The following is a 27,914-nucleotide window of genomic DNA, read 5'->3' as shown; positions in this document are numbered from 1 at the left end:
TGGTTACACTGTGCATGGTAACACCCATTGTTTCATGTTCTCTGTGTATATAAATCTCCCCACTGTATTTTCCACTGAATGCATCTGATGAAGTGAGCTGTAGCTCACGAAAGCTTATGCTCAAATAAATTGGTTAGTCTCTAAGGTGCCACAAGTCCTCCTGTTCTTTTTGTCTCTCCTGTGCTCTCCATGGCCTCCTGCTGGCACATAAGTGGTGTGGCGGAGAAGCCAGTGGATGCCTGTGCAGCGGGGACAAAAGCCAGACTGGGGGAGGGAAAGGAGGAGACTGAGATGAAGTCTGGTGAGACTGGGACTGGAGGGAGATGGGGAGAGAAATTGGGTCTGGGACTGGCTGGGCGAAGAGCCTGGGAGTAGGAACTGTGGAGAGCGGGGAGGATAGGACAGATTGGACAAGGAAATTGGGAGCTGGATGGAGACTGGGATTGGGAGCTGGTGAGGGAAAAGGGATTTACCGGGAGCCAGTTGGATGCGGGACGGGGGAACAACAGTGAGATCAGACAAGGAGCTGGAGGGGGGACAGTGGGACTGCCCGGGCAAGGAGACTGGTGCGGGGGGAAATGGGAATGGGGGAATGGGAACAAGGGGAGACAGAACTGACAAGGAGCCGGGGTGCGGGGAGGGACCTGGGCAAACAGACTGGGAGAAGGAGCCAGGGAGGGGGGAGCCTGTGGCAAGGAGACAGAGATGGAGACTGAATGAGGAGCTCAGGGAGGGAGACTAGGATGGGGAGTCAGTGGGGGATGAGTGAGACAGATTGGACAAGGAGCTGGAAGGGGTGAACTGAGACTGGCTGGGGAAGGAGACTGGGACTGAGAGTAGGGGGGTCTGATTTGCAAAAGTGCTGAGGGTCATGCATAGGAATAAAAATTTGGCCGCTTTTGGAGGGGCACTTTCTGTGCCCCCTATGGCCAGAGGAGCTGTCTCTTCCTCTCCCTCCTCCATGGCCCCGGGGCTGGTGGGGCTGTCATCTCCTGCCCTGGCCCGGGGCCAGGCTGATGCGGGGGGCATGTCCCTGCTTGCCCCCACTTGCGCACGCCCCTGCTGAGCACTCACAGCTACAACTGATATCAGTGGGAGCTATGCTTTGAATGTATAAAGTGCTGTATAACGCTAAGTACTCTGAAAAAATCCTATACTAATTGTCTCCAGCCAGACACCAAAATTAGCGGATAGTTTTGACTTTAATCTTTCTGTGCCTCAGTTCTCCATCTGTAAAATGGGAACAATACCATCCCCACAGCTCACAGGAGGTTGTAAGAAAAAATCAGTTAATATTTGTGAAGCACTTGGATACTGTAGTGATGAGTCATAGGCTGGGTCTGCACTTAAAATGGTACAGTGGCACAGCTGTAGTGCGGCAGTGTAGACACGACTGTGAAAGGGGTGGTTCTCCAGTTACTGTGAAGAGCCACCTCCTCGAGAGGTGGTAGCTAGGTCAATGGAAGAGCACTGAAGGAGGCAAGGGTCCTGTGGAAGAAATATTATGTGATTGTGTAATTAAAGACTATCATGCATACACATAAGGGGTCTGAATTAAAGTTGCACAGGCAATCTTCATTCTGGCATTTCCTAGTTTTTGAGTGCTTGACTTTGCAACATTAATAATGGGGTGGGTTCCCCCCTTGTATAATGTGTATTTAAGGTCTGATCCAATACCCACTACAGTCAGGGGAATGACTCTGATGAGCATTTGTTAAGGCTTTGTGCCTGGTGGTATACAAAGTAACTACCACAATTCCCCATGAATGGTAGTAATGTGACATCCCTATAGTAACACAAATTGTTTACTGGCACTTGTACAACTTCCTTCAATCTGCTCTCGGCTTGCAGGCCTCTGAGAGAGGAAAATAGCTGGAAATGTTTTTGGTTGCGTAGCCGTCTGTGATCAATGTTTTGCACCCCTCCTGCTTAGTGAGAGACAGAAATGGATGTTTTTTTAAAGGAAATCTTGGAGCCTTCTCAACGGGATGCGTTCAATCACCTGACACAGATGGAAACGGCCACTGCTTGCGCCTTTAAGAACTCAGTGAAAGGTAAGATGACTGCACTGTGGGTGATGTAGCTTGTACCTCCCCGGGTTTAATTCTGCTGCCATTGAAGTCGATGGCAAAGCTCCCTCTGAGATCTGTTGGAACAGGAGTGGCCATGCAAGCTCAAAGGTTAAATTCATCTACAGCTGAGCAAATATTGGAAAAAAAACAAGCCCTCTAAAATACAGTCAAACTTAAATAAAGTCACTTTGACTGTGCTCACTCCCCTTGTGTGCTTGCTTTATGCTGGGGGGAGGGGGATTAAGTTCTGGGATGGACCAGCCCTTAAGCTCAACTGCTCAAATATTCACCAAAACCAAATTGCAAAATATGGAGCCAACGAGGGACAGTGAGAATTGTTCTCTGTGAATTTTTCCCTTGACTATGCAGTTTGAAAGTTGTGCTCTTGTTGGTTAGTTCATTCAATCAATCAGGAAATTAAATCAATGCCATGTTTCTTACGGAACTCAGCAGGAAATTTGAATATGCACTAAAAGCTATTTGGAAATTATCTGCAGACCTATCATTATTCACTGACGAACTCTGTGATTCATTTCCAATATACTGGAGAATATTGGAATTTGTTCATGGACAATTAAACAGAAAGAGGTGATACTGATCAGATAAGTGGCTTGTCACAAATCATTTGCCCACCTGTAAATTCTGCTCTCTGAAGTCCCCACTGAGTGACGTACCTGAGTGGAGAAAATTGGTCCCAGGAATTTAAGTATTAGCTTATTCTACAGGGTCTTGCCAGTTAGGATCACAAGGTGTGTAACTTTCAGCAGATAGCATGAAGAGGATTCTCAGTGTAAATGAGTATGGCTCAAATGAGAACCTAGCCCAAAGTTGTCTAACATTGATTAGTCCTCTCTCTAAGCAGGTTTAGTATTAACACAGTCGTGGTTAAACTTATTTTCACAAGGCAGGCTTACTGTTTCCCTAGCTGAGTGCACTGTTTTGTAGTTGATTCAGTCCAGGGAGTCAAATATCAACACGTTATTTGTTTATTGCATGCTGTATGAATAGGTGCAATTGTTCTTTACTGGGATTCTGCTCTGTTGGCTCTCAGTGAAATTGGCAGTAGGAGTGATGCCAGAATCTCAAAGCAGAGCATTGAGCTGGCAAGTCACCCACTATATGACTGCCATGTGCTAGGATTGATTTCATGGAAGGACAGATGCAGCCTGGCTTCCATTCCCACCGAAGGCCTTGTACGGCCATTATGTGGTTACATACATACATGCCAAGTCTCCCTGCGCTACAGAAACAGCAGCAGCATCTCTGCACGGTCTGCTGGGCACAGGATTTTGAAGTCAGCTGTTGGTAGCAGCTTTTAGAGGAATGGCTGCGGGGTGGAGTGGGGAGAGGGTTAATCTGTTATATTTGGGCATTAATGTCATGAAGCTTTCCGTCCTAAAGAGAGGTGATATTTCACAGAGAGTACTGGTATTCTAAAGGTGGAAGAGCACAGCATAGCAAAATATGGATGTGTGACTTATTGTTTTAATTTAAATGTGTGCAAATACAGCCATACAATCTGTGATGTTTGGACATCTCTACTCCAGACCTGTCTTCTGTCCAAACTACAGTCTCAGCCTGTCTCTCTGGCATCTCCTTGTGGATGTCTAGCTGTCAGCTGGAGCTCAGAATGGCTAAGATTGCACTCCCTCTCCCCACTCCAAGCCGGCCTACTACTTCCTACTGTGGATAACACCGCCATTCCACTTGTCACTCAGGCTCGTAACCTGGGTGTCATCTTCGACTCGGACTTCTCTTTAGGTCCTCACAGCCAGACTGTCTGAGTCTTGGAGATTCTTCAGCAGAACTTCTAAGATCTGGCCTTTTCTGTCCATCCACACAGCCAACACTCTCTCCTCCTGGCTCTCAGCTCGCTTTTTCATTATTGCAGCATTGTTCTCTGCGGCCTTGACAAAGGTAGTCATGCCCTGTTCATATCCATTTAGAAGGCTGCTCCAACAGTCATTTCCCTTGCCCATTGCTTGGACCATGTCATCCCTCTCTTAGCATCCCTCAATGGGTTCCCCTTTCTCTATTGCATCAGACCTATCTCCACCTGCCTATCATCTCTCATTGGTTACTGAAAGGTCGACTCCCGCCTCTGATCACCCGGTCATGATGCCAGCCTTCACTGCCCCCTTGTTCGATGTTAAATCAAGCACCTTTCTGCTTTCTCCCATGCTGCCTCACACACTTGGGAGGTGGCTGAGCATCGCCTCTCTGTGCCTCGGTTTCCTGTCTCTCAAATGGGCATAATAGTATTTCTCCACCTGTGTGTTGTGAAGACAAATTAATCAAAGATTCTGAGGCTCTCAGACTCTACAGCAATGAAGCATGGGTGGTAGTACTGCCAGTGACTGATAGAGGGTCAGAACTTCAGCCCTGGAAGCTCACAGCAGCTCTAAAGCCAACGTAATGGTCCCTTGAGAATTTCTCCCGTGGTGGGGCATCCTCTGGGTGCTGCAGAGGTGCTGTGTAAAATAGCCATTTGTGAGAGGCTGAGAAAGAGACCAAATGGTCTGGGGGCTGGGTAATGGTCTACAGTCTCTCGGTCACTAGTGTGAACACACTTACTTGGTGGGGACTAAAAGTAGTTACTGTTCAGTATGAAATGAGTCTGTGAAACAAATTCAGCCCTCGCTTAAGTCATCATCAGGAGGAGTTACACCCGCTGGCTAATGTTACTGTATGCTCCAGAGCAGGCTGGCAGCTGGGGGGATTGAACCTGGGACTTCTAGATCTAAATGCACGAAGCTCTACACCCACTGGTGAAAGAGCCTGCTGTGTTAACCCAGGCTGCAGCCAGCTCAGCTGTTCTCTGTGACCCGAGCGCCACCCAGAGTGGGTGTGGATTACAACAGGGATGAACTTGACCTTCATGGTGCGTGGGTATATGCATCATAGAGCCCACTTCCACGGCTGGCACTAATTAATACCCTTAGTCTCAGCACAGAGGGCAAGGGCTGGTGGTGACCAGCCAGCCCTGGTGCCGATGGAGACTGGGCAGTAAGATGAGGGTTGCTAATATCTGTGCTGTGGACAGATGGAAAATGGCATCCCGCAGAGCCGTCAGCGTGACACCTTTCTCCTGTGCTAGGGCTGCGATTTTTCAAAGGCTGTCTGGCACCCAGCTCCCATTGGTCTTCAATGAGATTTGGCCACATTTTCACCAACAGCTTCAAAAAAACGGAGAGCTTAGTCCAGTTTGTGTTGGTGGAATTAGAATGAAAGGAAAACTCCAAGGAGGGCAGCTGAGACGAGGGGAACAAAGAGCAAAGGGAAGAAGAGCGAGAAGGCGTATAGTACTTTCTCCAAGAGATGCTCGTCAGAAATTGGATAGATAGGTCGGGAGCCCCTTGTGGGCCCTAGGAAGGGACAATTGAAACAGGAGGAACTCTCACTCAGGAGACCACTAACAGCACAAGACGTGACCCTGAGCCACTGGGCTAACAGGGGCTGCTGCTCAAGGCAATTAGCTTCAGTACCAATCATTAATTGGTTAATCATTAACCCTTACCCATTAATTTCCATACATGATTTAAAGCACCCCACCTGCGGCCGCTTTCTTTTAGCGAGTGCACATTGCAACAGTGCCTGGATGTCGTGTGTGTGTGTGTACACACACACGCATGCATGCACCATGCAGCAATTAACCACAGCTTCAGCAAGGCAAGCACATATCCTAGAGGTATATCTAGGAGTCACACCCAGAAAGAAGGTCACAGCCATTGTACTGTCCATAGGCACTTTGGTCTAAATCCTCTCCCCCAAGCCCAACTCACTTGGCTGCATGCTCATGGACTACAGGGGGGAGGAATCTTTCCTCCCAGGAAGCCATGCCCAGTAACCCATCGGTGAGTGTGTGACAGGTCCCCCTCTGTCCCAGATCTGCAGGGGATATGAGTCTAGCTGGGAGTCTTGGCTCTTTAGCTGTAGCAGCTTATACTTGTAGTCATGGAGGTTCCCGGTTCAATCCCACTGTGTGGGTCAAGCTGGAAGCCACCACACCACTCTGCAGCAAATACTTCAGCTGAAGATCTGGACTAGTCACTGCAGCCTTAGCAGCCCCTCTCTGTGGCATGGGGAAGGAAGGGGGGATCCACATAATAGCCTGTTCCCCATGCCTGCCCCCAGAGAACTGCTGTGCATGAGCCCCCCTGGAGCTGGGCCCTGTGGCACACAGGAAGCATGCCTCCCTGGCAGTTCCTGCAATCTAGCCGTGCACAGACGTAGCAGATCTGCAGGGTTTGCTCCCCCTCCCCTGCTGCAGAAGGGAGCAGGAGTTGGGCAATTGCATTTAACCTCCTGTGGGGAGCGAGTGTGACTCTTTACAATTGTGGGACCAGCTGGCTGAGGAAGGCAGAACCCAGCCCCCTTCCCTAATGAAAGACAGGCTGTCTCCAAAATGCAAACAACACGCAGCGGAGCAGTCACGCTCTGGACATCTTGAGGTGGGTGGGGCGAGTTTCCTTTCGACCACTTATTTTTCTTAGCTCACGTGGTACTGTACGCGTCCATCAGCCTGCAGATGTTTCTGTTGCCACCCACGCGGTAGGGGTTATAATAACACTGTCTGAACCCTCAGGCTTAGTGACCGTGGGCTGCGGAACACCACCTTAGAGAAAAGGATGCTCTTATAAAGCCAGCAAAACCATTAGCATTCACTTAGCAGGGCCAAACTTTACGGCTTCATTTGACAGGCAAAAACAGTGGCTGGTCTGCTTGCCATGAGGCCTGCAGTTTCTCCCTCAAGGCAAGGTGTGCATAGTTGGCAGGACACAACAGAGAGTCCATCTCCAAAGACTTGCTGGCAACCGCTGGCCATCAGAGTGCTGGAGGAGGCAAATAACATGTACTGTATGGAGACAGATATATGCATATGTTGTTATAAGCTTGGACTCCTGCCCAGGGGGACACAGAAAACAGATGGTGCTAGAATTGTGACCTTGCAGCTAAGCTATAGGCCTTCACTGGCAGCCCCCTGACATCAGTTTCCTTCTTACATGGGAGGGCCTAAGCAGTCTGGCTCTTGGCCTGTTACAGAGGCCACAAGGCTGTAGCTAGTAAACTGAGGCACGTTTACCACAGCTCCAGTCAGTTCAGCTAAAGGTTTATGCCTCATCTAGCAGAACTGTTAGGCCAGGTTCTCTGCTGCATGCAGAGCCAGGTGCTATCAAGGAACTGGTTAATACTCCCTCATTCTTTGCCCCAATAGCCTGGGGGCCGCTCTGTTATACCAGCTGGGGACCATACACCAGGCTGGAGTGCAGTGTGCTCTTCTGGTCACCTCCCATACATTCCACCCGACACACCATAGACTCATCGACTTTAAGGTCAGACAGGACCACCAGGATCATCTAGTCTAACCTCCTGCATATTGCAGGCCACAGAACCTCACTCATCCATTCCTGTAATAGACCCCTAACTTCTGGCTGAGTTACCGAAGTCCTCAAATCCTGATTTAAAAAATCCACCATTTACACTAGTTTAAACTTGCAAGTGACCCATGCTGCAGAGGAAGGCGAAAAACCCCAGGGTAGCTCTGCCAATCCTACTCAGGGGAAAATTTCTTCCGGACCCCAAATATGGCAGTCATGTGGGTGAGACCCACCAGCCAGACACCTGGGAAAGAATTCTCTGTAGTAACTCAGAGCCCTTCCCCTCTAGTGTCCCATCACCAGTCATTGGAGATATTTGCTGCTAGCAGTCGCAGATGGGCCACATGCCGTTATACGCAATCTCATCATACCTCCCCTCCATAAACTTATCAAGCTCAGTCTTGAAGCCAGTTAGGTTTTTGGCCCCCACTGCTCCCCTTGGGAGGCTGTTCCAGGACTTCACTCGTCTGATGGTTAGAAGCCGTCATCTAATTTCAGGCCTAAACTTGTTGATGGCCAGTTTATATCCATTTGTTCTTGTGTCCACGCTAGCGCTTAACTTAAATAACCCCCCTCCCACGCTGGTAATTATCCCTCTCATGTATTTATAGAAAGCAATCCTATGACCCCTCAGTCTTTGTTTTGTTAGGCTAAACAAGCCAAGCTCTTTGAGTCTCCTCTCATAAGGCAGATTTTCCATTCCTCGGACGATCCTAGTAGCCCCTCTTTGCACCTGTCCCACCTGCGTTAGGGGCTGCAATGAGGAAGCATGTTCAGTGAAGGATCCTCAGTTCTTGAACTTGCTTCCACAGCTGCTCGAGCAGTCTGAGGTGCATGAGTGAGAACCAGCTGGGGCGTAGATTCCAGTGCACATCAGCATGTTGCCCACTAACTGTCCGTGTAGACCTTGCTGGTGTGCAGTAAAAGTTCCCTAGCGTGTGCTGACGTAGTCCAGTTTCACAGTATTACGTCATTGTGCACTAGGGATCATATACTGCACCAGCAAGGTCCGCACGGACAATTAGATCATGGCACACTATTGTACATTAGAACTCACAGCCCAGGTGGTGTGCACTAACACATGGGGTAGCCAAGCTCTGAGTTTGTGGTGTATCTAATCAGACCTTTTCAAAAGGAAAGATGGCTGTTTGGGAGGAGGCTGTTGGTTCCTTTAGTTGAGTGTCCATTTTGTCTTGTATTAATTAATGATGTCTTTGGTATCTCAGACTACAGCTGGTTGGGGCTTGTATTTCCCCCTGAACCCCCCCCCCCCACTCAAATCCTGACAGAAATGAAACCTTTTAGTTTTCTTCTAAATGTTTCCATCTCAATTTTTGGAGGTTTATTTAAAAAACTGAAAAGTTTATAGTTTTTTGGCAACAGAAATTTTTTTAGGGGTTGATGTTTGAAAGAAAACCCCCACATTTTAGATTTTAGCCATTAAAACAAGTGGTGTAAATTTCCATTTTGTTGACAAGCCACTTTTCATCAGCCTCCCTGCAAAAACACAAATGCAACCCCTCCCCAATTTCAACATACAATTTCCAACCATCTACAAAAGCATAAAGATTTATATAAATGGCGTCCGTCCGTTGTGAGTTCAGCAGCATCTTCTCTGGTCTTTGAACTCACATTTTATTTGTTCCAGGAAGTGGTGCAGATGCCAGAGGGGTGACAATGCCTGGATGATTGTCACTCACATGATCACTGCTGGCTTCTTGAGTATCTATCTTCAGTGGGTGGAATACATGAATTCAATTAGAAATGACTGACGTTTTCTTTGGGACTCTAGCACCTGCCAACATACAATGTGCTTGTTAAGTGTCTGAAGCACACGCTATGCAAAAATGCAAGGTACTGGAACCTCCTGCTGGAATAGATATTTCATCAAGTTTTCTTGTTGGGATTGGGTCAAGATTTCTCTGGGCTGGATGAAATGGGAAAGTTTCTACTGTACTCACCTAAGCCATGCTTCCCATCTACACAGTTATTTATACCAGTGCTAGCTGGGAGGGCAGTGTCTGAACTCTACATGCTTCCATAGATGTACCCTAAGTGGGTGCTGGAAAGTGATAATATTGAGGAGCTTGTAGACAGAATTTCTCTATCAACAGAATAAATAAAGCTTGAGGCAACAGCAGTGCAAGGTTCTCCACATACTACTGTTCATCTGCCTCAACCTTGACCTGGAGAAAGAAGCTCAAGGAGAAAAGTACAGTCTTCATGACTGTTCAGTCATTGGTCTCACTGCTGAGACTACCTAGATGGGAGGGTGGGTTTGGCAAGATGGACATCCGTCTGTTGGAAAATAGACCAGGACCTTGATTCGTTATTCCACACAGGCCATCAAATGGACAGTGGCAAACAGAGCTGACTGAAAAAATGTCTTTTATTTCCCCAGCAAAACATGTTGAATGAAACATTTTTATTTGAGATTCTTCAGGGAGTCTTTTGAAACTAAATAAAACTAAAAATGTTGTTTCATTTTGATTCGAATTGAAATGTTTGTTTCTTGTTGTTTTTCGAGTACCAAACTGAAATGAAAAATGCAGTTAGAAACCAAACCAAAGATTTTGTTTAGAAATTTCCTATAGAAAATATTAGTCAAAAATGTCCCTTTCTTGCAAATATATATATATATATATATATATATATATATATATATATATATATATATATATATATATATATATATATGTTTTTGGATAAAATTGCATTTTTCGGCAGAACATTTTTTGGGAGACAAAAGATTTAGATCAGCTTTAGTAGGAACTTTTAGTCATGACTTAACTGGATGGGATTGAGGCAAAGGTTTTATATCCCATTACCAGAACCTGCGCTGCACCCTTCAAAAGCCTTTCCTGGGGAAGTGCTGCATGTCTTCTGAGGAAGAGCTGGAGAGGGGAGGCTTGGTAGATTGGAGAGTTGCCTCATAATTGGTGAGAGCCACTGATTCACATGTCCATAGCAATGTGAGCATGCATGTTTCAGCTTCATCAGACCACACACTTCATCCTTTGCAGCACATCTTCAGAGAGCTGTAGAGTAGCCCTTTGGAGACAAGGCATGGAAGAGCAGGGAAACACAAAATCAAGGGTAGGACTGGCCACATTTGAGAAAAGTTCTGTGGAGGGGAGTTGTGTCAGTGTATACAATGTCATATGTTATTATGTTCTATCCTGCAAAGTCAGGCGATGGGAATGGAAGACCGAGTGGGGCACATATACCCATGAAAAGTCTGGGGGGGGGGTGTAATTGTCCCCCTTGCCCTATATCAAATAATGCCCCTGGAATAGGATGCAGCCAAACTTTATTTTTTTTAAATGGTCTTTCTGGTGCATTACAAAGGCAGAACATCTGACAACATCATTAAGCAATGATTCCATTTCAAGACTATGCAGGAAACACTTTGACCTGGCTTTTCATGTTCAGTCTCTCACGCCAGGTAGCTCAACTTGCCAAAGACACTCAAGGTGCAGAAGGATCTGGCTTCATGCATAACTTCTCTTGAGAACGTTGCTAAGCAGATATGGGTGGGGCAGTATGTCCTCAGATAGCTCTCCAGAACTCAGAAATTGTCATGTCTTCTCAATCTCACTAGTCTTCCCAGTCTTCTTTCCAGCCAGGCCCATTATGGTCATGACCTATTAAGCCCCACAGAACTGGTGTTTCATCACCAATATCCTGTCCTTATGACAGTTGTATGCAGCCCAGAATACGTTTACTAGATCAATGTAAAGCAACGTCCTGACTGCTGATCCTTTTTTTGTGTGCATGTGGCATGGCAAGCAGGTTTATTAAGAGGAACAACACTGCCCGCAAATAACAGAAATTAACCTTTCCCCGCTGTCTCTTGGGTTTCTTTCTGTTCAATATAAAAAATCTCATGAGCCCTTTCCCAAAATTAGCTTCAATAATATTGCATGATATATGTATGATGAATGTCTCTGATTAATGTGTTTTATTACAAGTGCATTTGAAGACATGAATAATGTATGTGTACTGGAGTTGTACAAAAGTTTTGTAACAAAACCAAGCCTGGAACTTGAAAGCAGGTTCACTGATGAGTTTCATAGGCTTTTGGTGATCCTGGCCTGAAGTTTGAGTTAACCTTAGGCTTATTTTAGCACGTCGTCCTGCCTGGAAACCGTTTACATTCAGTGGCTTGCAAAGAGATATGGACTGAGAAGCTGCTAGTTGTATGTGAGTTAGGTTTAGTCCAGTGTCTGGATTTGATGCTGCTGAAACCTTAGGAGCTAGTCTCATGAGATTTTGGCCCCAAGGAGCAGAAACTTCACCAAACCAGCTGGTCTCACAAGATCTCATCATCTGGGGCGAAAATCATGTGAGAACCCTTATTTCCAGGTTCTGGGGGGCACATCTACCCTGGAATCAGAAAGCGGGACACTCTGGGTTTTATAAACTGACCAGTTTCATCTGAGTTTCATTTTCGACCCATCTTCAGTTTTGCCTGATTCCACCTTGAAACGAAACCAAAACTGGTGCTTTGGGCTGAGTTTTTAGGTTCATTTGAACCCCAGGCTCAAAGTCAAACAGAAAGGGGCCAGATCCTCAGCTGCAGTCCATAGAGCTGTGCTGCTTTACCCCAGCTGGAAGTCTAGAGGGGCAGACTCCACTCTCCTTCATGGAACTCCTTTGCCTCTCACTGGTGCAAGCCATTGAAGTGAGAGGAGAATCTAGCCCAGAGGGGGCACAGAACATACACATGCATTTGTGCAAACACAGATGCCCGTATATTATTAATCGTTAGGGTCTCATTGTCCTGCCTGTGCTCATGCTGAGTAGTACCTTACTACGAGTGGCCCCTATGGACTGTATGCACTAAGGGACTAGTAAGGATGGCACAACTGGGCCCTAATGAAGTGCCATTCAGGAGGTGTAGTAGACTTCGCTCCCCATAAGATACGATGTAGTTCCTTCCCCTTTGTTTCATATTAACAAAGCATTCTTGGTTATGTCATACTACGTGTGCATTCTAACGTACATTACAATAGTCCCTTGTTTTTGCTGAGTTCTTACCAGCCCATGCAAATGAAAATAAGTAGTCACTGAACTCTGTAAACATACTAGCTAGTGTCCCACAAGCTAAAAGAAACCCAGACTCAGAGTCAGGACAGACTGCAGTCAGTGGCCAGAGGCACGCACGCCAGGTTTGTATAATTTTTGGTGGTGCCCAGAATGGGTCGTAGAGCCGTCCCATCCATAGGATGGATCGGGGCAATGGCTCTGGGCCCCGCGCTTTGGCAGGCCCTGTGCTTCAGGGGGACATGGGGTCCAGGGTGGCCTGGGGGATTAGCGGGGGGCCTGGTGCCGGCAGCAGTGAGCGACCCGGCCCCAGTCTGCCCCTGCTCCACCCTCTCCCCACCCCCATTCCACCCCTTCCCGCCCTGCCTCTTTTCAGCTTCTGTTCCCTCCCCTGAGCGACACCGGGAGCCGGCAGAGCAGGCTGGGGCCGGGTCACTCGCTGATGCCAGCACCAGGCCCCCCGCTAGCCTCCCAGGCCACCCTGGACCCTGTGTCCTCCTGAAGCACGGGGCCCCCCAAAGCACAGTAAGCCCGAACATTGATGGAGCGGGGCCCACGTTTCTAAGTATTGGTGGAGCACAGGCCCCACAGGCCCATATAACTTGCAACCTATGGCCAGAGGGGGACACAGACAAATTTCGGTGAGCTAGCTTTTCCCCATAAACATGTAAATAGGGTTAAGTTATCCTGGAACACATGAGGACCCCATTTCCTTCACATTGGTTCTGGCACCATTCTCGTACGGCTTGGATCCCTCTTAGCAAAAGTTGCTGAGCTCAGTGTAGTGCTGGCTCTGCATTCCTGGATGATGAGTGAGGGGTTCCAGTGTTTACTTTGAACACTGTTCCCTGTGTCTGAATCCACCGGGTGTTAAATTCTTCCAGATTTCTGGCTCTGTGCTGCAACTCAGACGTGGAAAGGAAACCGTTCTGCTGCAGAATAGGGAGGTCTCTGTATGAGCTACTCAGCCTACTGCTCCCTGATGTTTCTTTGAGTAAAACACAATCGAGAAGGGATTCATTTAATTCTGTTATGCTCATAGGCTCCATTTACCATTAGATTTGTAAGGGGTATCAGAAGTGCACAGCTGAAAACAGGATGGAAAAATCCCAGTAGAGAAAGCACTATTGTAGAATTCATTGATGAAGAAAGATCAGAGGTGCTCACAAGGATTGTTCTTGGGTAGCGAAAGGCAGTATTTGGGAGGTGGTTTCTCATGTCTTGCGTTTTACAGTCAGCCACATCTGTCTTTTCCAAAGGAGAAGAAAATATACTGCACCAACCCCTTAATGTGGCCCCTAGACTTTTGGAGTCTGAACTCTAGAGGCAAATATTGTGTCCATCCTTCGTAGGTTTGGGTCCTTGTGCGGGAATCAACAAAGAGTCTGGTCAAGATTTCCAGAAAAGTGATCAATGATTTTGGAAGCCCAACTTCAGACACCTTAAAGGGACCTGATTTTAAGGAAGTGTTGAGCCAACGCTCTCACTCAAGCCGAGCAACCCAGAATCACCCGTCGCTTTTGGAAATGTCAGCCAGTATTTTCATTTGTCAGCACCTCTTTTCTGAAGCACTCTGTTGTGCTGTGTATAAAGATGCTGTTGGAAAATGTATTGTATTGTGCTGGCCTTCTTTTAATTCCAAACACCCTATCATCCAGCAACAGGGGAGAAAGTGTAGGCTAGTGGTTAGAGCAAGGCCCTTGCAGAAAAAACTCCTGCATTCTGATTCTGGCTCTGCTTCGACTTGCTGGGTGATTTTGGGCAAATCATATAACATGCTGGGCCTCAGTTTCCCCATTTGTAAAATGGGACTAATTATAATAACACCTCTGTACCAAATGGAGGATGACATGAGGCTGAATTAAATGTATGTAAAAGACTCAGAAGATCTCTAAGGAAAGGCCCTGGGAAGTTCAAAGTGGAACTTTGTTGGTCCAGCCAGGAAAATGGCCAATAGTGCAAAAAATAAAAATCAATAGTTCAAATTTGTAAACAAATTCAGTTCACCTCTCTGTGTGGCAAATAAATTTCCCATCAGAAATGTTTGGTGGACCAGCAAATTTTTAAGTGACTATCTTAGAATATTTGCAAAAAGCAAATTTAGCTTTTGGAATGGCAAATATTCACTCTGGAAGCTTCCATCTGAGAGTCACATTTATTCAGTCATGCAACAGAAACATAGCAAGTGAGCTATATGTCCAATCAAAACCGCTCAAATATGACCTATGTGTCTGACCAGAATGACTCAGAATATTGAATACTCACAACAAATTGCTACAGGACAATATATGGGCCTAGAATCATCTGAGGAAATGAGTATGTATCAAGAGGGCAAATGCACCTTAGCCCATCATTGATCAGATTGCAGATGGTTTGTAAGAGACAACATTTGTCTGATAAATTATTATGAGTTGTTGCTGAGCTCTAGCTATAGCCCTTCCAGGGGTGTATGTGTTTGTGTATTGTGACAGGGTCAGGCCCGCTGGCTACAAAGGAGTGGTTGACGGTAGATACATTAGTTCCAGGTTAAGCAGGTCCCTTTTCCCTGGGTAAAATAACAGGGACTATTCCAGAACACTCAGGAACTTTCTAGAACTAATTAAGGCAGGCAGGCTAATTAAGACACCTGTAGCCAATTGGGAAGCTGCTAGAATTAATTAAGGCTAATCAGGACACCTGGTTTAAAAAGGCTCTCACTCCAGTTAGTGAGGTGTGTGCAAGGAGCTGAGAGTGAGAGAGTGTGCTGCTGGAGGACTACAAATGCTATCTGCCATCAGGTGAGGATACAGAAGGTGTTGGGAGGAGGCCATGGGGAAGTAGCCCAGGGAGTTGTAGCTGTTGCACAGGTGTTACACAAAACACTGTAGACAGCTGTGATCCACAGGGCCCTGGGCTGGAACCTGGAGTAGAGGGTGGGCCTGGTTCCCCCCATTCCCCCAACTCCCTATTGGATACAGGAGGAGTTGACTTGGACTGTGGGTCCCACCAGAGGGGAAGGTCCCTGGCCTGTCCCTGACCCACTAGGTGGACCAGCAGAGACTGTGGGGATTGTTCTCCTTCCTTTTCCCCATGCTGGCCAGTGATGAGGTTATCTGAGTGAATGGCAGATTTGAGCCATGAAAGTGGCCAAACTGAGGGCTACTGTGAAGCTCTCAGGTGAGCAAAATCCACCAATAAGAGCAGGACCCACCAAGGTAGAGGAGGAACTTTGTCACAGTATGTGTGTGTACACATGCATGTGCTTTGCTTTTTCCTGTCTCCTCCTTTCTCTGCTGTGATCTGTGTCCTCAACACCCACTTTTGATGCCTTAAATCCTTCACTGGATCACAAAGTATAAGCAAATCTTTTTTTGTTCAATCCACATGTTCAAAAAGTTTCAGAGAGTTGCTGCCACCTATAGACTAGAAAAAATACAGTAACAGAAGCATGCAAGCAGCTGCCTTCTAACTAGACAAGGGCTGCTGATATAAAGCTGGGCTTTTCCTGCAGCATTATGAAAGATGGGCAGGGGCCAGTGGACAGGACGATGGGTACAAATGTGACTCTCGATAGCTTCCCTGGGAAGCTGGGTTCTTTCATTAGCCATCTTCCTCTCTGTCTTCCTTTCCCAATAAAATTGATTTCTCATAAGTGGGCAGCAAGGTAGAGATTGGCAAACAGCCAAAGAAGCTCCACCTTTCTGGAGGCTGCTGATCTTTTTCTTTTCTCCTTCTAGAGTTACTCCTTTCTGAGGGTCCACTGACATTAATGAATGGAATCTCACTACCTGATTGTGCGCTAGGGAAGTAACATTAGCCCCATTTTACTGGTAGGGAGCACTGAGGCCCAGAGAGTTGCCCACAGTCCTGTGGCAAATATGTGGCAGAAATGTGGCTGCCTCTCAGCTAGGGGGGCTGGAATGAGGGGTGCTGGGGGTGTGGCAGCAGCCCCTGGCTTGAAGTGGTTTCCATCATATACAGGGTTTACAATTTTGTTCAGTAGCTCTCAGCACCCCCACTAGACAACTTTTTTGAATGTCACTGCTCTCAGCTCCATGCCTTAACCACAAAGCCAGCCTCACTCCCTTCTCATCTGATATTCTGCAGAGTCACAAGGATGCGCCCATCTTCCCCACTTTAATCCCCCAGGCCTGTAGATCCTTGTGCCCTAGCCACTGCCTTTCTCTGCAAGAAGTCGACGTCACATCTTTCAAAAACCCATCAGCGCAGCTCTGTGGAGCAGCTGGCAGGGGACACTGATGAGCGGTATGAGACAATCCCTTTATCTCAGAGACCCAGGGCCTGATCCAAACCCATTGTGTTCAAGAGAAGTCTTTGGATTGACTTCAGTGAACCAGCGACAACTCATAACTTATCAGACAAATGCTGCCTCTTACAAACCATCTGCAATCAAATCAATGCAGCCTTGAGAGATGGGATTTGGAAATGAACCCACATCTCTCACATAGCATACCCATAAAGAAGTTTGCCAGACTAGGTCAGACCAGGATTCTGTTTAATTCAGTACCCTGTGTCTAACAGTTGCTTCAGAGGAAGGTGCAAGAAACCCCCACTTCATGGATAACTAAGGAGAAACCTGTGAATACAGGAAGTTTCTTTCTATCTCCTAGCAGTCAGTAATTGGCTCATGACCCCAATTACTCCTTATCAAATGTTTTCTTGTTAACATAGCTGTGGATGTTCTTGTTGTTTTTATAAATGTCTTATCCTTTCTTGAACTTTACTAATTTCTTGTCCTTTGTGATATATTGTGGCAGGGAGTTCCACAAGCTAAGTATGCATTGTGTAAAAAAATTAGTTTATTTTGACCGTTTCTTATCCCAAACCGGGCCATTGGCCCGTTATATCTGTAGTGGTTCAGTGGCATCTCTGCCATCAGCATCCTACAGTCCTTAAAATGTTTTAAATGTTTAAACTTTTAGTGCACACACACACAAATCTAGAAAATGCACTATCAGTGAAAAAGTCCCTCCTGACCCCAGTTAGGAAGTTTGGTGACTCCCAAGAACAAAGCTGATTAACTCACCCTTCACTTATTAAATTCCACATAACCATCCAGATGGGAGGACAGTGGGATAGCCTAAATCTGGTATTTTGGGCCCTGATTCAGCAAAACATTTAAGCATGTGCTTAATGTTAAACATGCTTCAGTGATCTGAGGGGTATGTGCTTAAAGTTCAGTTTGTGGTTAAATGCTGTGCAGAATAGGGATGGAATTACCCACATACTTGAAGTTAAGCATCTGCTGAAAAGCTTGATCTTGATCCACTGAAGTTGATGGAAGTTTCGCCACGATCAAGCCCTAAGTGCCTTGCTGAATTTGTCTGTCATGATCAAAGCTTTGAAATAGCCATTGGCTTGATGCACAAAGCTGGATCCTGGATTCAAATTTACCCAACGTTCTGGGTTGTTGGTTTGGACCAGTCTGTAAGTAGGAATACAGCGCTTCATAGCTTCTGGTATCTAAGGGAATATTGGATCCATTTCACAACACGTGGTTTCTGTATTAATTTATGGTAAATCCATCAATGCTTTAGTTGCTTTTGGTGCTCAGTTACCAAATCTTATCCGTCAACTGAGGTCAAGAAGAGCACTGGATATATGAGAAAAAGCACTGTTGGGTCTTCGGTGTCATCTCCTGGAATAAAAAGAAAAACTTCCTTAGCCCTATCTTCACACAAACAGGCACAGAGTTGGAGAGAACTAGCTGCTTGGGGCAAAATTATTGTCTGACCAAGGATAATCTGGGACAGCAATTATTAAGGGGACCAAGCAGTAGTTAGTTTTTGTGGTCTGACCCTTCCCCCGTCAATCCAAGCTGTTCATGCCCAGACGCATCAAAACCAAACTCCCAAGCCTGGTATACAAAGGAAGGATTTAGCTATGGACCAGCTGCTAAAACATAATAGCGGAGAGTCCTTTTTTGGTGCACCCCTCTCTTGTTGTTGGGGCCTGTGCTTCCTGCACACCACTTCAAAATGCACTGCTGCTTCCCTGTGCTCTATTTAGGCCAGGCTTCTTCTCTATCTTAGGAGTTTAAAACAACATTTATCCTCTTTGTACAGACTGGCTCCTTGACTGGAGTGGCATGGCATGGAGATGCATGGAAAGAAAAAGGAGGGGCCTGCAGAGGCATAGATGGGAAAATGGAAACAAACGCAAGAACTCAAAAGCCCCTCGAGTCAATAAATGTGACAATCCGTCTGGATAAACTGAACAGAATCCTTCAGCCTAAGGGAGGTGTCTTAGCACTGAAATGTGTGACACGTAGACAGCACAGATCCCTTCCCAGGCTATATTTGGGGTCATGCGCACGTATGGTTTCCCTTTATGCCCTTGCTGTTGTTTTCTATTCTTGTTTGTTGCTTAAGAGTGAGGGAGCTGAGAGAACTTTGTCGGGTTGTACCATGTTTCCCAGAGGCGGGATCAGGGGAATGTTCTTTTCCCCTTGGGAAGATTAATAGTGCGAAGCTGACATTTCTGTTCTCTAGGCTAATTCGTTTGGTTACTGAACGTTCCCACTTCACATGTTTAGCATGGCAGGCCTGTGTCATGGCCTCCTAGTATCTTCCTCCTAAAAACAGACTCACACGCAACCCTACAGCTCACATTTCATACTACAGTCCAGATACACTGTTTTACGCAGTAGCTTGTCCACACAGATTTTACAAAGTGCGCCTCTAGGGATCACAAGGAATATGGCAGTGACGTATGGTGGACTTTCCCTAGGTGGACGTTGATGGTGATCAGAAGGACAGCTAAGGAATGATATAACCGATAACCAATGGGTCATTTCAATGAGCTGGCAGAAACCTCCATTGCTAACTCTGGGCCAACTTCTGATACCCTTATGTATATTGGGTGAGATCCTGGATCCAGTGAAGTCAATGGAAAAACTCCCACTGGCTTCAGTGGCACCAGGATTTCACCTACTGAATAGCAACTTAGTCTGTAAAAAGTCCTGTTGACTTCAAGTTCTCAGAGAGAGAGGTACTTCCCAGTGTGAGTAAGGGTAATAGAATCTGGGGCCCTCTGAAATTACCTTGATGGCCACCAGGCAGGGTGGAAGCTAGAATAATGCATGCTCTTTTGGAAATTAGGTAATGATCGCAGAACCAAGGGTGAAAACTAGAATCACATTTTCCATAAGCAAGGTGCCTCTGAGGGCTTGTCTGCACACTGGAACATCCAGGAAAATTAATCTGAATTAACCAGAGATGTGAATTTGAAGTGCAAACTTCATGAAATCCCTGAGTACACGCTGGTATTTAGCATTAAAGTGGTTTTTAATTTGATTTTATCTTAATTCATTCTGGAAGTGAATTAAGCTATATCAAATTAAGGCCGCTTTAATTCTGAATGAGGGTGTTCACACAAGGGTTTAAGAGAGTTGGTGATGCTGCCTTAGTGAAATAGAAATTGATGTGTTTGGTAGTGCTATACCCGCATCCTGACATTCTTGGTGCCTCGTTGTAATATCTCACCACAAGGACCTCACCACAGCTCTTCCTTCACTGCCACGTCAGCAGATCAAAAACCAGCTTCAAGGCCCCAGGGGTGAATGAGTGGTAGGTGTGATACCTACACCATTGAGTGCAGTGGTTTGTCTCTCGCTAGGGGGCACATACAGAGGTTGAAGCTCTTACAGCCTTGGATAACAGAGGTGTGGCTTTTAGCTCATGCAGTAGAGGCACAGGTATTTAGACCCCGAGATTTGGGGTTTGAGTCCTGCCTTGGATGATCCACCCGAGATGTAACAGGTTAACGTTGCCAGCAGTCTCCCTCGCACAGCTGTAGTTTAAAAAGCAGCTCTGTTGCAACAGGTGATGAAAGCAAGCAACACAGCACGTTGGCAAGAGGGATTTTTTTTCTTCGTTGTGAACTAATCAGAAAAAAATAGACAGTGCAAATTTCACTTCCTGTGCAAAGCTATTTCTGGAGCTCAAACTGTAGTATTGTGTGCACCTGCCTCACCCAACGGCCTGTGCAAGCCTCCATAAAAATTCCTTCCTACTGGGAAAGCTGAGTCAGACCACCAATGGATGCTGCTTCTGGGCCTGAGCAGAGGCAGAATGAAAGAGGTGGCATCGCAAGTGCATCTCTCTTTAAGGGGCAGGAATCTCTGGCAGGGATCATAACCAGCTGTCCTGGTGGACAGTGATTTCTTTTGAAATCTTTAGAAGCAGAGCTCTGTGTGACTCCATAGCTTGTCTCTCGCTCACCAACAGAAGATGGTCCAATAAAAGATATCCCCTCCCACACCTTGCCTGTCTAATACCCTGGGACCGACACGGCTACAACTACACTGCATACAATGATTTCTACCATCGACTGTCTCCTCCAACTGTGCCAACATGTTCACAAGACATTCTGTATGGCTATTGCCGGGGATTTCAGGCTTGCAGGATGAAGCTTTGTCATAGAACTTTACACACCAGGGTTTTCATCTAGAAACAGGGTGAAATCCTGGCTCCATTGATGTCAATGCGAGCTTTGCCATTGGCTTCCATGGGGCCAGGATTTCACGGATAGGGTGAAGTCTTATCTCTGCCCAAACAACAATTAGAAAGTCCAGATTTAGGAAGCGTGAGTTTTGTCCAAAATTCTCCTATTTCTGAGCAAAAATGATGATTATTCATATTACCACCCTAAGCAGATCAAGGCCTCTTTGTTCTAGCCACACTGTGTACACACCTTAAGGGTAGGTCTACACAATAAAGCGCGTCTGAATCCAGCTAATATGGGTAGAATAGCCGTACAAGCCCTGCACAGACCCTGGGTACGTGCTCAGCTTACTAGGCTGCTCTGACACATGGGCTACATTGTCGTCTCTTTATTGTTACCGGCGCTGGCTGGATCAAGCTAGCTTGGGTAGGCTAATCCATGCACAGCTTTTGCTGTGTAGACATAGATGAAGTGAAAGTCTCCTGCTCCGCCTGTTCCCTGTCCCTTCTGGCCCACTTTCCTTCCACACTGCTAGCCAGAGCAGCAGTGGTCTGACAGGGTAGAGCACTTTCAGCTGAGCCTGAGGGCTAGCCAGGCCAGCCTCCAGGCTGATTGAGTTCAGTGCGGTCGTGGTGGGATCACCTGATTTGCTGGAGGGAGCCAGCAGCTTTTAAGCTCAGCATCAGCAGTTGGTTGCTGGTTCCTCAATGATTCCGCCCACAGCTGTGATCTTTCCTGCTCCAGCCCTGCCCCTGCCTTGTTCCTATCCTGCACCAGCCCTGGATTCCCTTCCAGGCTACTGACTCCAGCTCTGAACTTTGGCTGTGGTTTCTGGTTTCCAGCTTTGGCTCAGACCCTTGTCCTGCAGCTCTGGTTCCCAGCCTCCTCAGCCTGGTTCTCACTATTGAGCAGGATGGCCAGTACCTGCCCCATAACATGGCCTCTCACTGCTTCTTAGAGATGCATCACAATCTGGCCTTCAGTGGGAACCCAGATGCTGAGAAATTAGGTGTCTTGCTAGAAGTCATACAAGAAAAGCCAGGAATAGAACCAAGATCTACTGAGCAATGTTGGTGGTCTGTGATAGGTGGGCAAACTAGATGGTCTGCTGGTCCCTTCTGCCCTTAGACTCTATGGGTGGGCCTACACTGCAGTAAAACACCCATGGCTAGCACATGTCTGCGGACTCAGGCTGCGGAGCTATAACACTGCAGTGTAGATGTTTGTGCTTGGGCTGGAGCCCGGGCTCTGAGACTCCACAATGGGGGAGGGTCCCAGAACCTGGACTCCAGCATGAACCCAAATGTCTACACGGCAATTTTATAGCTCTGCAGCCTGAGCCCCACAAGCTGGAGTCAGCTGACATAGGCTAGCCCCAGGGGTGGTATTGCATTGTAGACAGACCCTGTGACAGTAGTTCTTAATGAGGGGTACCCATACCCCTAGGGGTACACTGCAGTCTTACAGGGGGTACATCAACTCATCTAGATTGTTGCCTAGTTTTAGAACAAGCTACATAAAAAGCGCAAACGAAGTTAGTACAAACTAACATTTCATAATGATGTGTTTAGACCGCTCTATATACCATACACTGAAATGTAAGTACAATATTTATACTCCAATTGATTTATTTTACAATGATATGGTAAAAATGAGAAAGTAAACAATGTTTCAGTAATAGTGGGCTGTGACACTTTTTTTGTATTTTTATGTCTGATTTTATAACCAAGTAGTTGTAAGTGAGGTGAAACTTGGGGTATGCAAGACAAATCCAACTCCTGAAAGGGGTACAGTCCTCTGGAAAGCTTGAGAGTCACTGCCCTATGAGACCCAAACTGTGACTTAACCCCAAGCCTATCCTTCCTTTCTGCCACATTTTGCAAGGAATTTTTTAATTCAGACCATTTACATTAAGTCCCAAAGAAGTGTAAAAACCCACAAATGTTCTTTTTCCGATTTAGTTGCTAGCATTTCTCACAGCATTAGAACTCATGCAGGCAGACATGGCACAAACAGGAGCAACTTGTGACAAAAGCCACATTTGGAGTTGTGCTCATGGCTATGGAAACCAACATGGCTCGGTTGGACTGCTTGTCAGCAGAACTAGTCGGAAAAAGGTTTCTTTTTTCCATGGAAAATTTTGACTTTTCCTTCAAAAAATGAAAACCTTAAATGAAAATGGAAAGTTCACATTCTTGGTTTGGGGTTTTGTTTTGCTGATGAAAAAGTGAATTTTTCCAGTTTGGGGGCAAGGGGTTATTTCTTTGATGAAAAGCTGAAGGTTTCTATGGAATCCAGACACTTTCCATGACAATGTTTCTTTAGTCAAAACCCTGAAGTTTTCCTTCAAATAAAATTTTTTAATCAGCCTTACACATTGGTATTATTCACTGAGGATAGGTCCCGATACTGAGTGCATTCCATGAGCTGCTGGGTAATGTTCATTCCAACTGAAGTCATGAATAATGGCTAAAAGATGTTTCTTTGGTTAAATATTTATTTCACTCTGAGAGTTGTCGCTGTACTTTTGGAAGCACATCCTCACGAACAAGTGTGTGTGTGTGTATTTCACTTGTCGTTGCTCTTTAAGGGAAATTGAAGTGTTTGGTTGTGTCCCATCCACATCCTGATAGTCTGAGTCCACGCAAAGAGTAAAGAACAATTTGAAGATTGGACAAGGCTTTTTCTGGAGTAGGGAAGGGTAAATGGGGGCTGGGGTTGCTATTCTGAATTACATGACTGAATGCTGATGAGTAGATGAATAATGAACTGCATCACAGTTTGACATGGCCTGGTCCATGTGCATCTTTCCTTTTCAGAGAGCGAGAGACTTGGTACAGATAAGGCTGTATTTCTTAAGATTAGGGTCTGACCTAAGAAGACAGCTACATTTAAAGTGAAAAATTGGGGAACACAAGGGTTTGAATTAGTTGTGGGATAAAGTGGAACTGGTTTGCTTAGTGAAAATCCTCCTGGCCTATCAAGGGAGATAAAATGACTTGTAGACATGTCATCCACCATCCTTGCAAAACAGTAATGTGTTTATTAAAATTGGTCTTACGGCAGGACACAGGGGTCTCTTTGAGATCAGGGGCCCATTTTGCTGGGTGCTGCACAGACAGTCTCTCCCTCAAAGAGCTCGGTCTGTAGAGATGAGACAGACAAACAATGGAAGAAAGAAAGTCTCATTAACCCCATTGTAGGAGCAGAGATGGAGAGATTAGGTGACTTGCCCTGTGTCACACAGGAAGTCCCTGGCAAAGCAGGGGCTTTATCCCAGGTCTCCGGAGCTCCAGTTCTGAACCACCAGACCATCCTCCTTCTCTACAATATAGTGTAATTTGAGATGGGCCAAAAATAGTGGGGATGCCCAGCTCTGGATCCATCCTTCACAGCAAGACCATTCTCTGAGGCCTAGTTGGTGCCCTGAGGGCACAGCCCTGTTTGGGAGGAACAGGAGAGGCACACAGCCAGGGGAGAATGAGAGAGCCACAGAAATGTTGGGCTGGAAGGGACCTCAAGCGGTCAGCTCGTCCAACCCCAACTGCTGAGGCAGGATTACGCATATTTAGAATGCTTTCCACAGGGCTGTCTGGTGAATGGGGAAGGGCACAAACTGCTAGCCCCATGTGAGGGGTGACAGCATGCTTCTGGCTGCTTGACTAGCCAGCTCTGCCTGTTCTCCATCTCTTGCACCCCACGGGTAACCGGAGCGCTGCCCTTGTTGGACCCCGAGTGCAGGGTCTGCAATTCTGCCTGGCCCCTGGGCTCTCCCTCCCCTCCATGGCCCACAGCGCACCAGCATAAGGCCTGGTCAGAATTCAGCCCCAAGCCAAGTGCCAGAACAGAACATTGCACGTACTCAGCACATCTCTGGGAACAGCTGCCCGTCTTGCCCCAGGGCACTCTGCATAGCTCCGTTGGCTCTCTCTTGCTGACGGCCTCTCACGCAGCATTCTGTGCCATCTTCTGATTGGCAGACAACAAATCCAAAACTGCCACCACCCACCAGCTACTGTATCACTGACCCCAATGTGCCTGCTGGGGTTTATTTAAAGGACATTTCCCTGCCTCCCCTCCCCCTCCCTCTTCCCCGCCCCCACCTCTGCCACAACCTGACAGCCCACCCTGAGACTGAGCCATTAGTTCCCAGTCTAGAAAACCCTTTCTCTGTGCACTGGATACATTGTGTTGGACTATCAGAGACTGGAGGACAAAGCAGGGGAGAAGAGTCTCCTAGCACAGGACAGCAGATTGTCAGGGACTCTCAAAATCCAAAGATTCCCAGCCAGAATAAGAGGCTTAGCAACTACATTCCCTTTAGGCTGGGAGCTGAGGCCAAGTTAAGGACAATCTCACACACACACACACACACACACACCGTTGCAGTCTGCAGTGCTAGTCTAACCAGTGGAAGTTGCTAATTAGCCCTGCCAATCACATCCACTCTTCGCTTTCTCTGCCTAATCAATATATAAATACCCAATGTGCACATTGCCGTGGCATCCCCATCACGTTTGGGTCAGACCAAACTTGCAAGGGAAGAGCTAGGCGCACTGCGTATGAACTCCTGCCCCAGCTTCCCAGCTTGCATGCGGAACAAGAAACTGTGAAAGTTCAGAAAAGGGGAACATCAGACAAAATGAAGGCTAGGAAGGATTTCTCCAGCTGCTAAGCAGGCGACAGCTAGCTCAGGTTTCCTGGTACAATGTCTGAATTATCACTCAACCCATTCAGCACATGTCTAGATTTGAGCTCATCTAAGCAAGTTCTATTTGAATGAACTCAGCCAGAACAGGAAGCTTAGACAGTGTTATCAAGCTGAGTTTGGGTCCTAGCCACCGCATATTAACACTGGGAATTCTACATCATCCTGTCTGAAACTCATTCACTGATTGCTATTAACTCCCATGCTGTCTTTTTTTTTTTTTACTAGTGCATGGGTGGGGTAGGTTGTTGTTTGCCTTCATCTGAAAAAGAATTTGGCATTTCCCTGAATAACACACTTACTTGGGTGGGAAATTGTGCTGTGATGATTGGTGTTCGGAGCCATCAAACCAGAGAAAGAGATTCCAAAACATCCTCTTAGTTCTTGTGGGGAGCCTAGGCAGGAAGGAAAAGCAGTAGTATTTGTTTATCTGGCTTTCTCCATGATAGATTACACAAAACCTCAGCATATCAGAACGTTGCCAACTAAAAACAGGATTATTGTTCCATTATACCATGAAAATAAATACGTCAAAGATATCAGGGTAGTTTTGTAAGTGGTACATAGGTGCTGGAACTAGAGGGGTGGGGGATGCTGCAGCACCCCCTGACTTGAAGTAGCTTCCATTATATACAAGATTTACAGTTTGGTTCAATAGGTTAGAGCACCCCCACTATAACAATTGTTCCAGCACCCCTGAAGCGGCAGTTATGCTTCTGAAGCAAACGTGATTTAAACATTTATCAGCACCCAGTAAAATTATTTCACAAGGGCAGTCTAATTATTTTATTCACCCTAGATCACCCAAAATGACCTTCCTTAGGTGTGTTCTTCTGTAGGCTTTTCCACCAACTTATGTATCTCTTCAGAGCGGTTGGAAAACAGAATTTTCGTTCACAAGAAATTCTGACATTTTGGGGGGAAAAGTTTGTTCTAAATCAGAACAGAAAGCCAAAATGTTGCTGTTTCCCATGAAATGAAAATTCCCCAAAATGTTTGACTCAGGACCACTGAAGCATTTCATTGTGATAATGTTGAATCATTTAGTTTTCATAAGATAAAAATATTTCACTTCAGTAATGTCCTTTCTGCAGAAGGGACCCAATACCGTTATTCTTTCCTAACCTTAGACCTTAGTCTATCCCGTGCTTTGCTGCACATTGGGCTATCCACATTTGCCATCCTTGCCTGTCAACTGCCCTTCTCTCCAAATCTTCCCATTTCACGTTAAGGTGCTGGGTGTCATTCAGAACTATTTGTTTCCATGTTATTTGTGGTCTTCCTCTCTTTCTTCTTGCATTTTCTGGCTTCCATTCAAGGGCAGTATTTGGCAAGCGTTCTTTTTCCATTCTCAGCACATGTTCCAGCCACTGATGTTTTCTTTTGTAGATTATTTGTGGAAGGGTACCTTGTCCAGTAATTTTTCTGACTTTGTCATTCGTCTTCCTATCTCTATATGTTATCCCCAATATTCTTCTCAGACATTTGTGATGAAATGCATCCAGCTTTTGCGTATCTTTCTTGGTAAGTTGCCATGTCTCACTGCTAAATGTTGTGATGACAATAAGAATTGCTTTGTACACATTTCAGAGTAGCAGCCGTGTTAGTCTGTAATCGCAAAAAGAAAAGGAGTACTTGTGGCACCTTAGAGACTAACCAATTTAGTTGAGCAGAAGCTTTCGTGAGCTACAGCTCACTTCATTGGATGCCCGATGAAGTGAGCTGTAGCTCACGAAAGCTTATGCTCAAATAAATTGGTTAGTCTCTAAGGTGCCACAAGTACTCCTTTTTCTTTTTGTACACATTCAGTTTTGACTTGAGGGAGATGTTTTTGAGTCTTCCAAATGCAGCGTTTGCCTTCCTGATTCTTCTTCTTTCTTTAGAACTAGTACCATCTTGGCTGATGGTACTTCAAGGATACCTAAAATTGTCCACCTTCTCCAGCTCTCTTCTTCAATTTTGATTTCTGTCCCTATAGTCCCCATTAACTTGACTTTACATTTCTTTGCATTGTATCTCAAACTTATCTTCTCCATTACTTCTTTTACTTGGTTTGTGCATTTTTGTAGTCCATTGGCATCTTCACTGATAAGAGCGATGTCAGCAAAGTCTCAGTCAAATAGTCTTGAATTGTTCCATTTTAGGCGATATGTATCACTGTCGCATTGTTTAATCCATAGTTGATGACTAGCATAAACAAAAAAGGAGACAGGACGCACCCCTGCCTTACACATGTCTTGATGCTGAATGGCTTACTCAATCCAT

General features: G+C 46.1%; 1 protein-coding gene across 1 annotated transcript in view; it reads left to right on the top strand.

The window, feature by feature from the left end:
* The first annotated feature begins 1,767 nt into the window (after positions 1-1,767).
* CDRT4 (CMT1A duplicated region transcript 4) overlaps positions 1,768-27,914 on the top strand; it is a 62,260-nt gene continuing 36,113 nt past the window's right edge. The window contains exon 1 of the mRNA XM_073311109.1: positions 1,768-2,054. Coding sequence (XP_073167210.1) covers positions 1,946-2,054 — 109 coding nt within the window. The 5' untranslated portion in view covers positions 1,768-1,945. The remainder of the gene's footprint in view (positions 2,055-27,914) is intronic.

This window comes from Lepidochelys kempii, chromosome 14 (genome assembly GCF_965140265.1).
Source record: "Lepidochelys kempii isolate rLepKem1 chromosome 14, rLepKem1.hap2, whole genome shotgun sequence".
NCBI classification, from domain to species: Eukaryota; Metazoa; Chordata; order Testudines; family Cheloniidae; genus Lepidochelys; species Lepidochelys kempii.
This window is presented reverse-complemented; position numbering and strand designations above follow the sequence as displayed.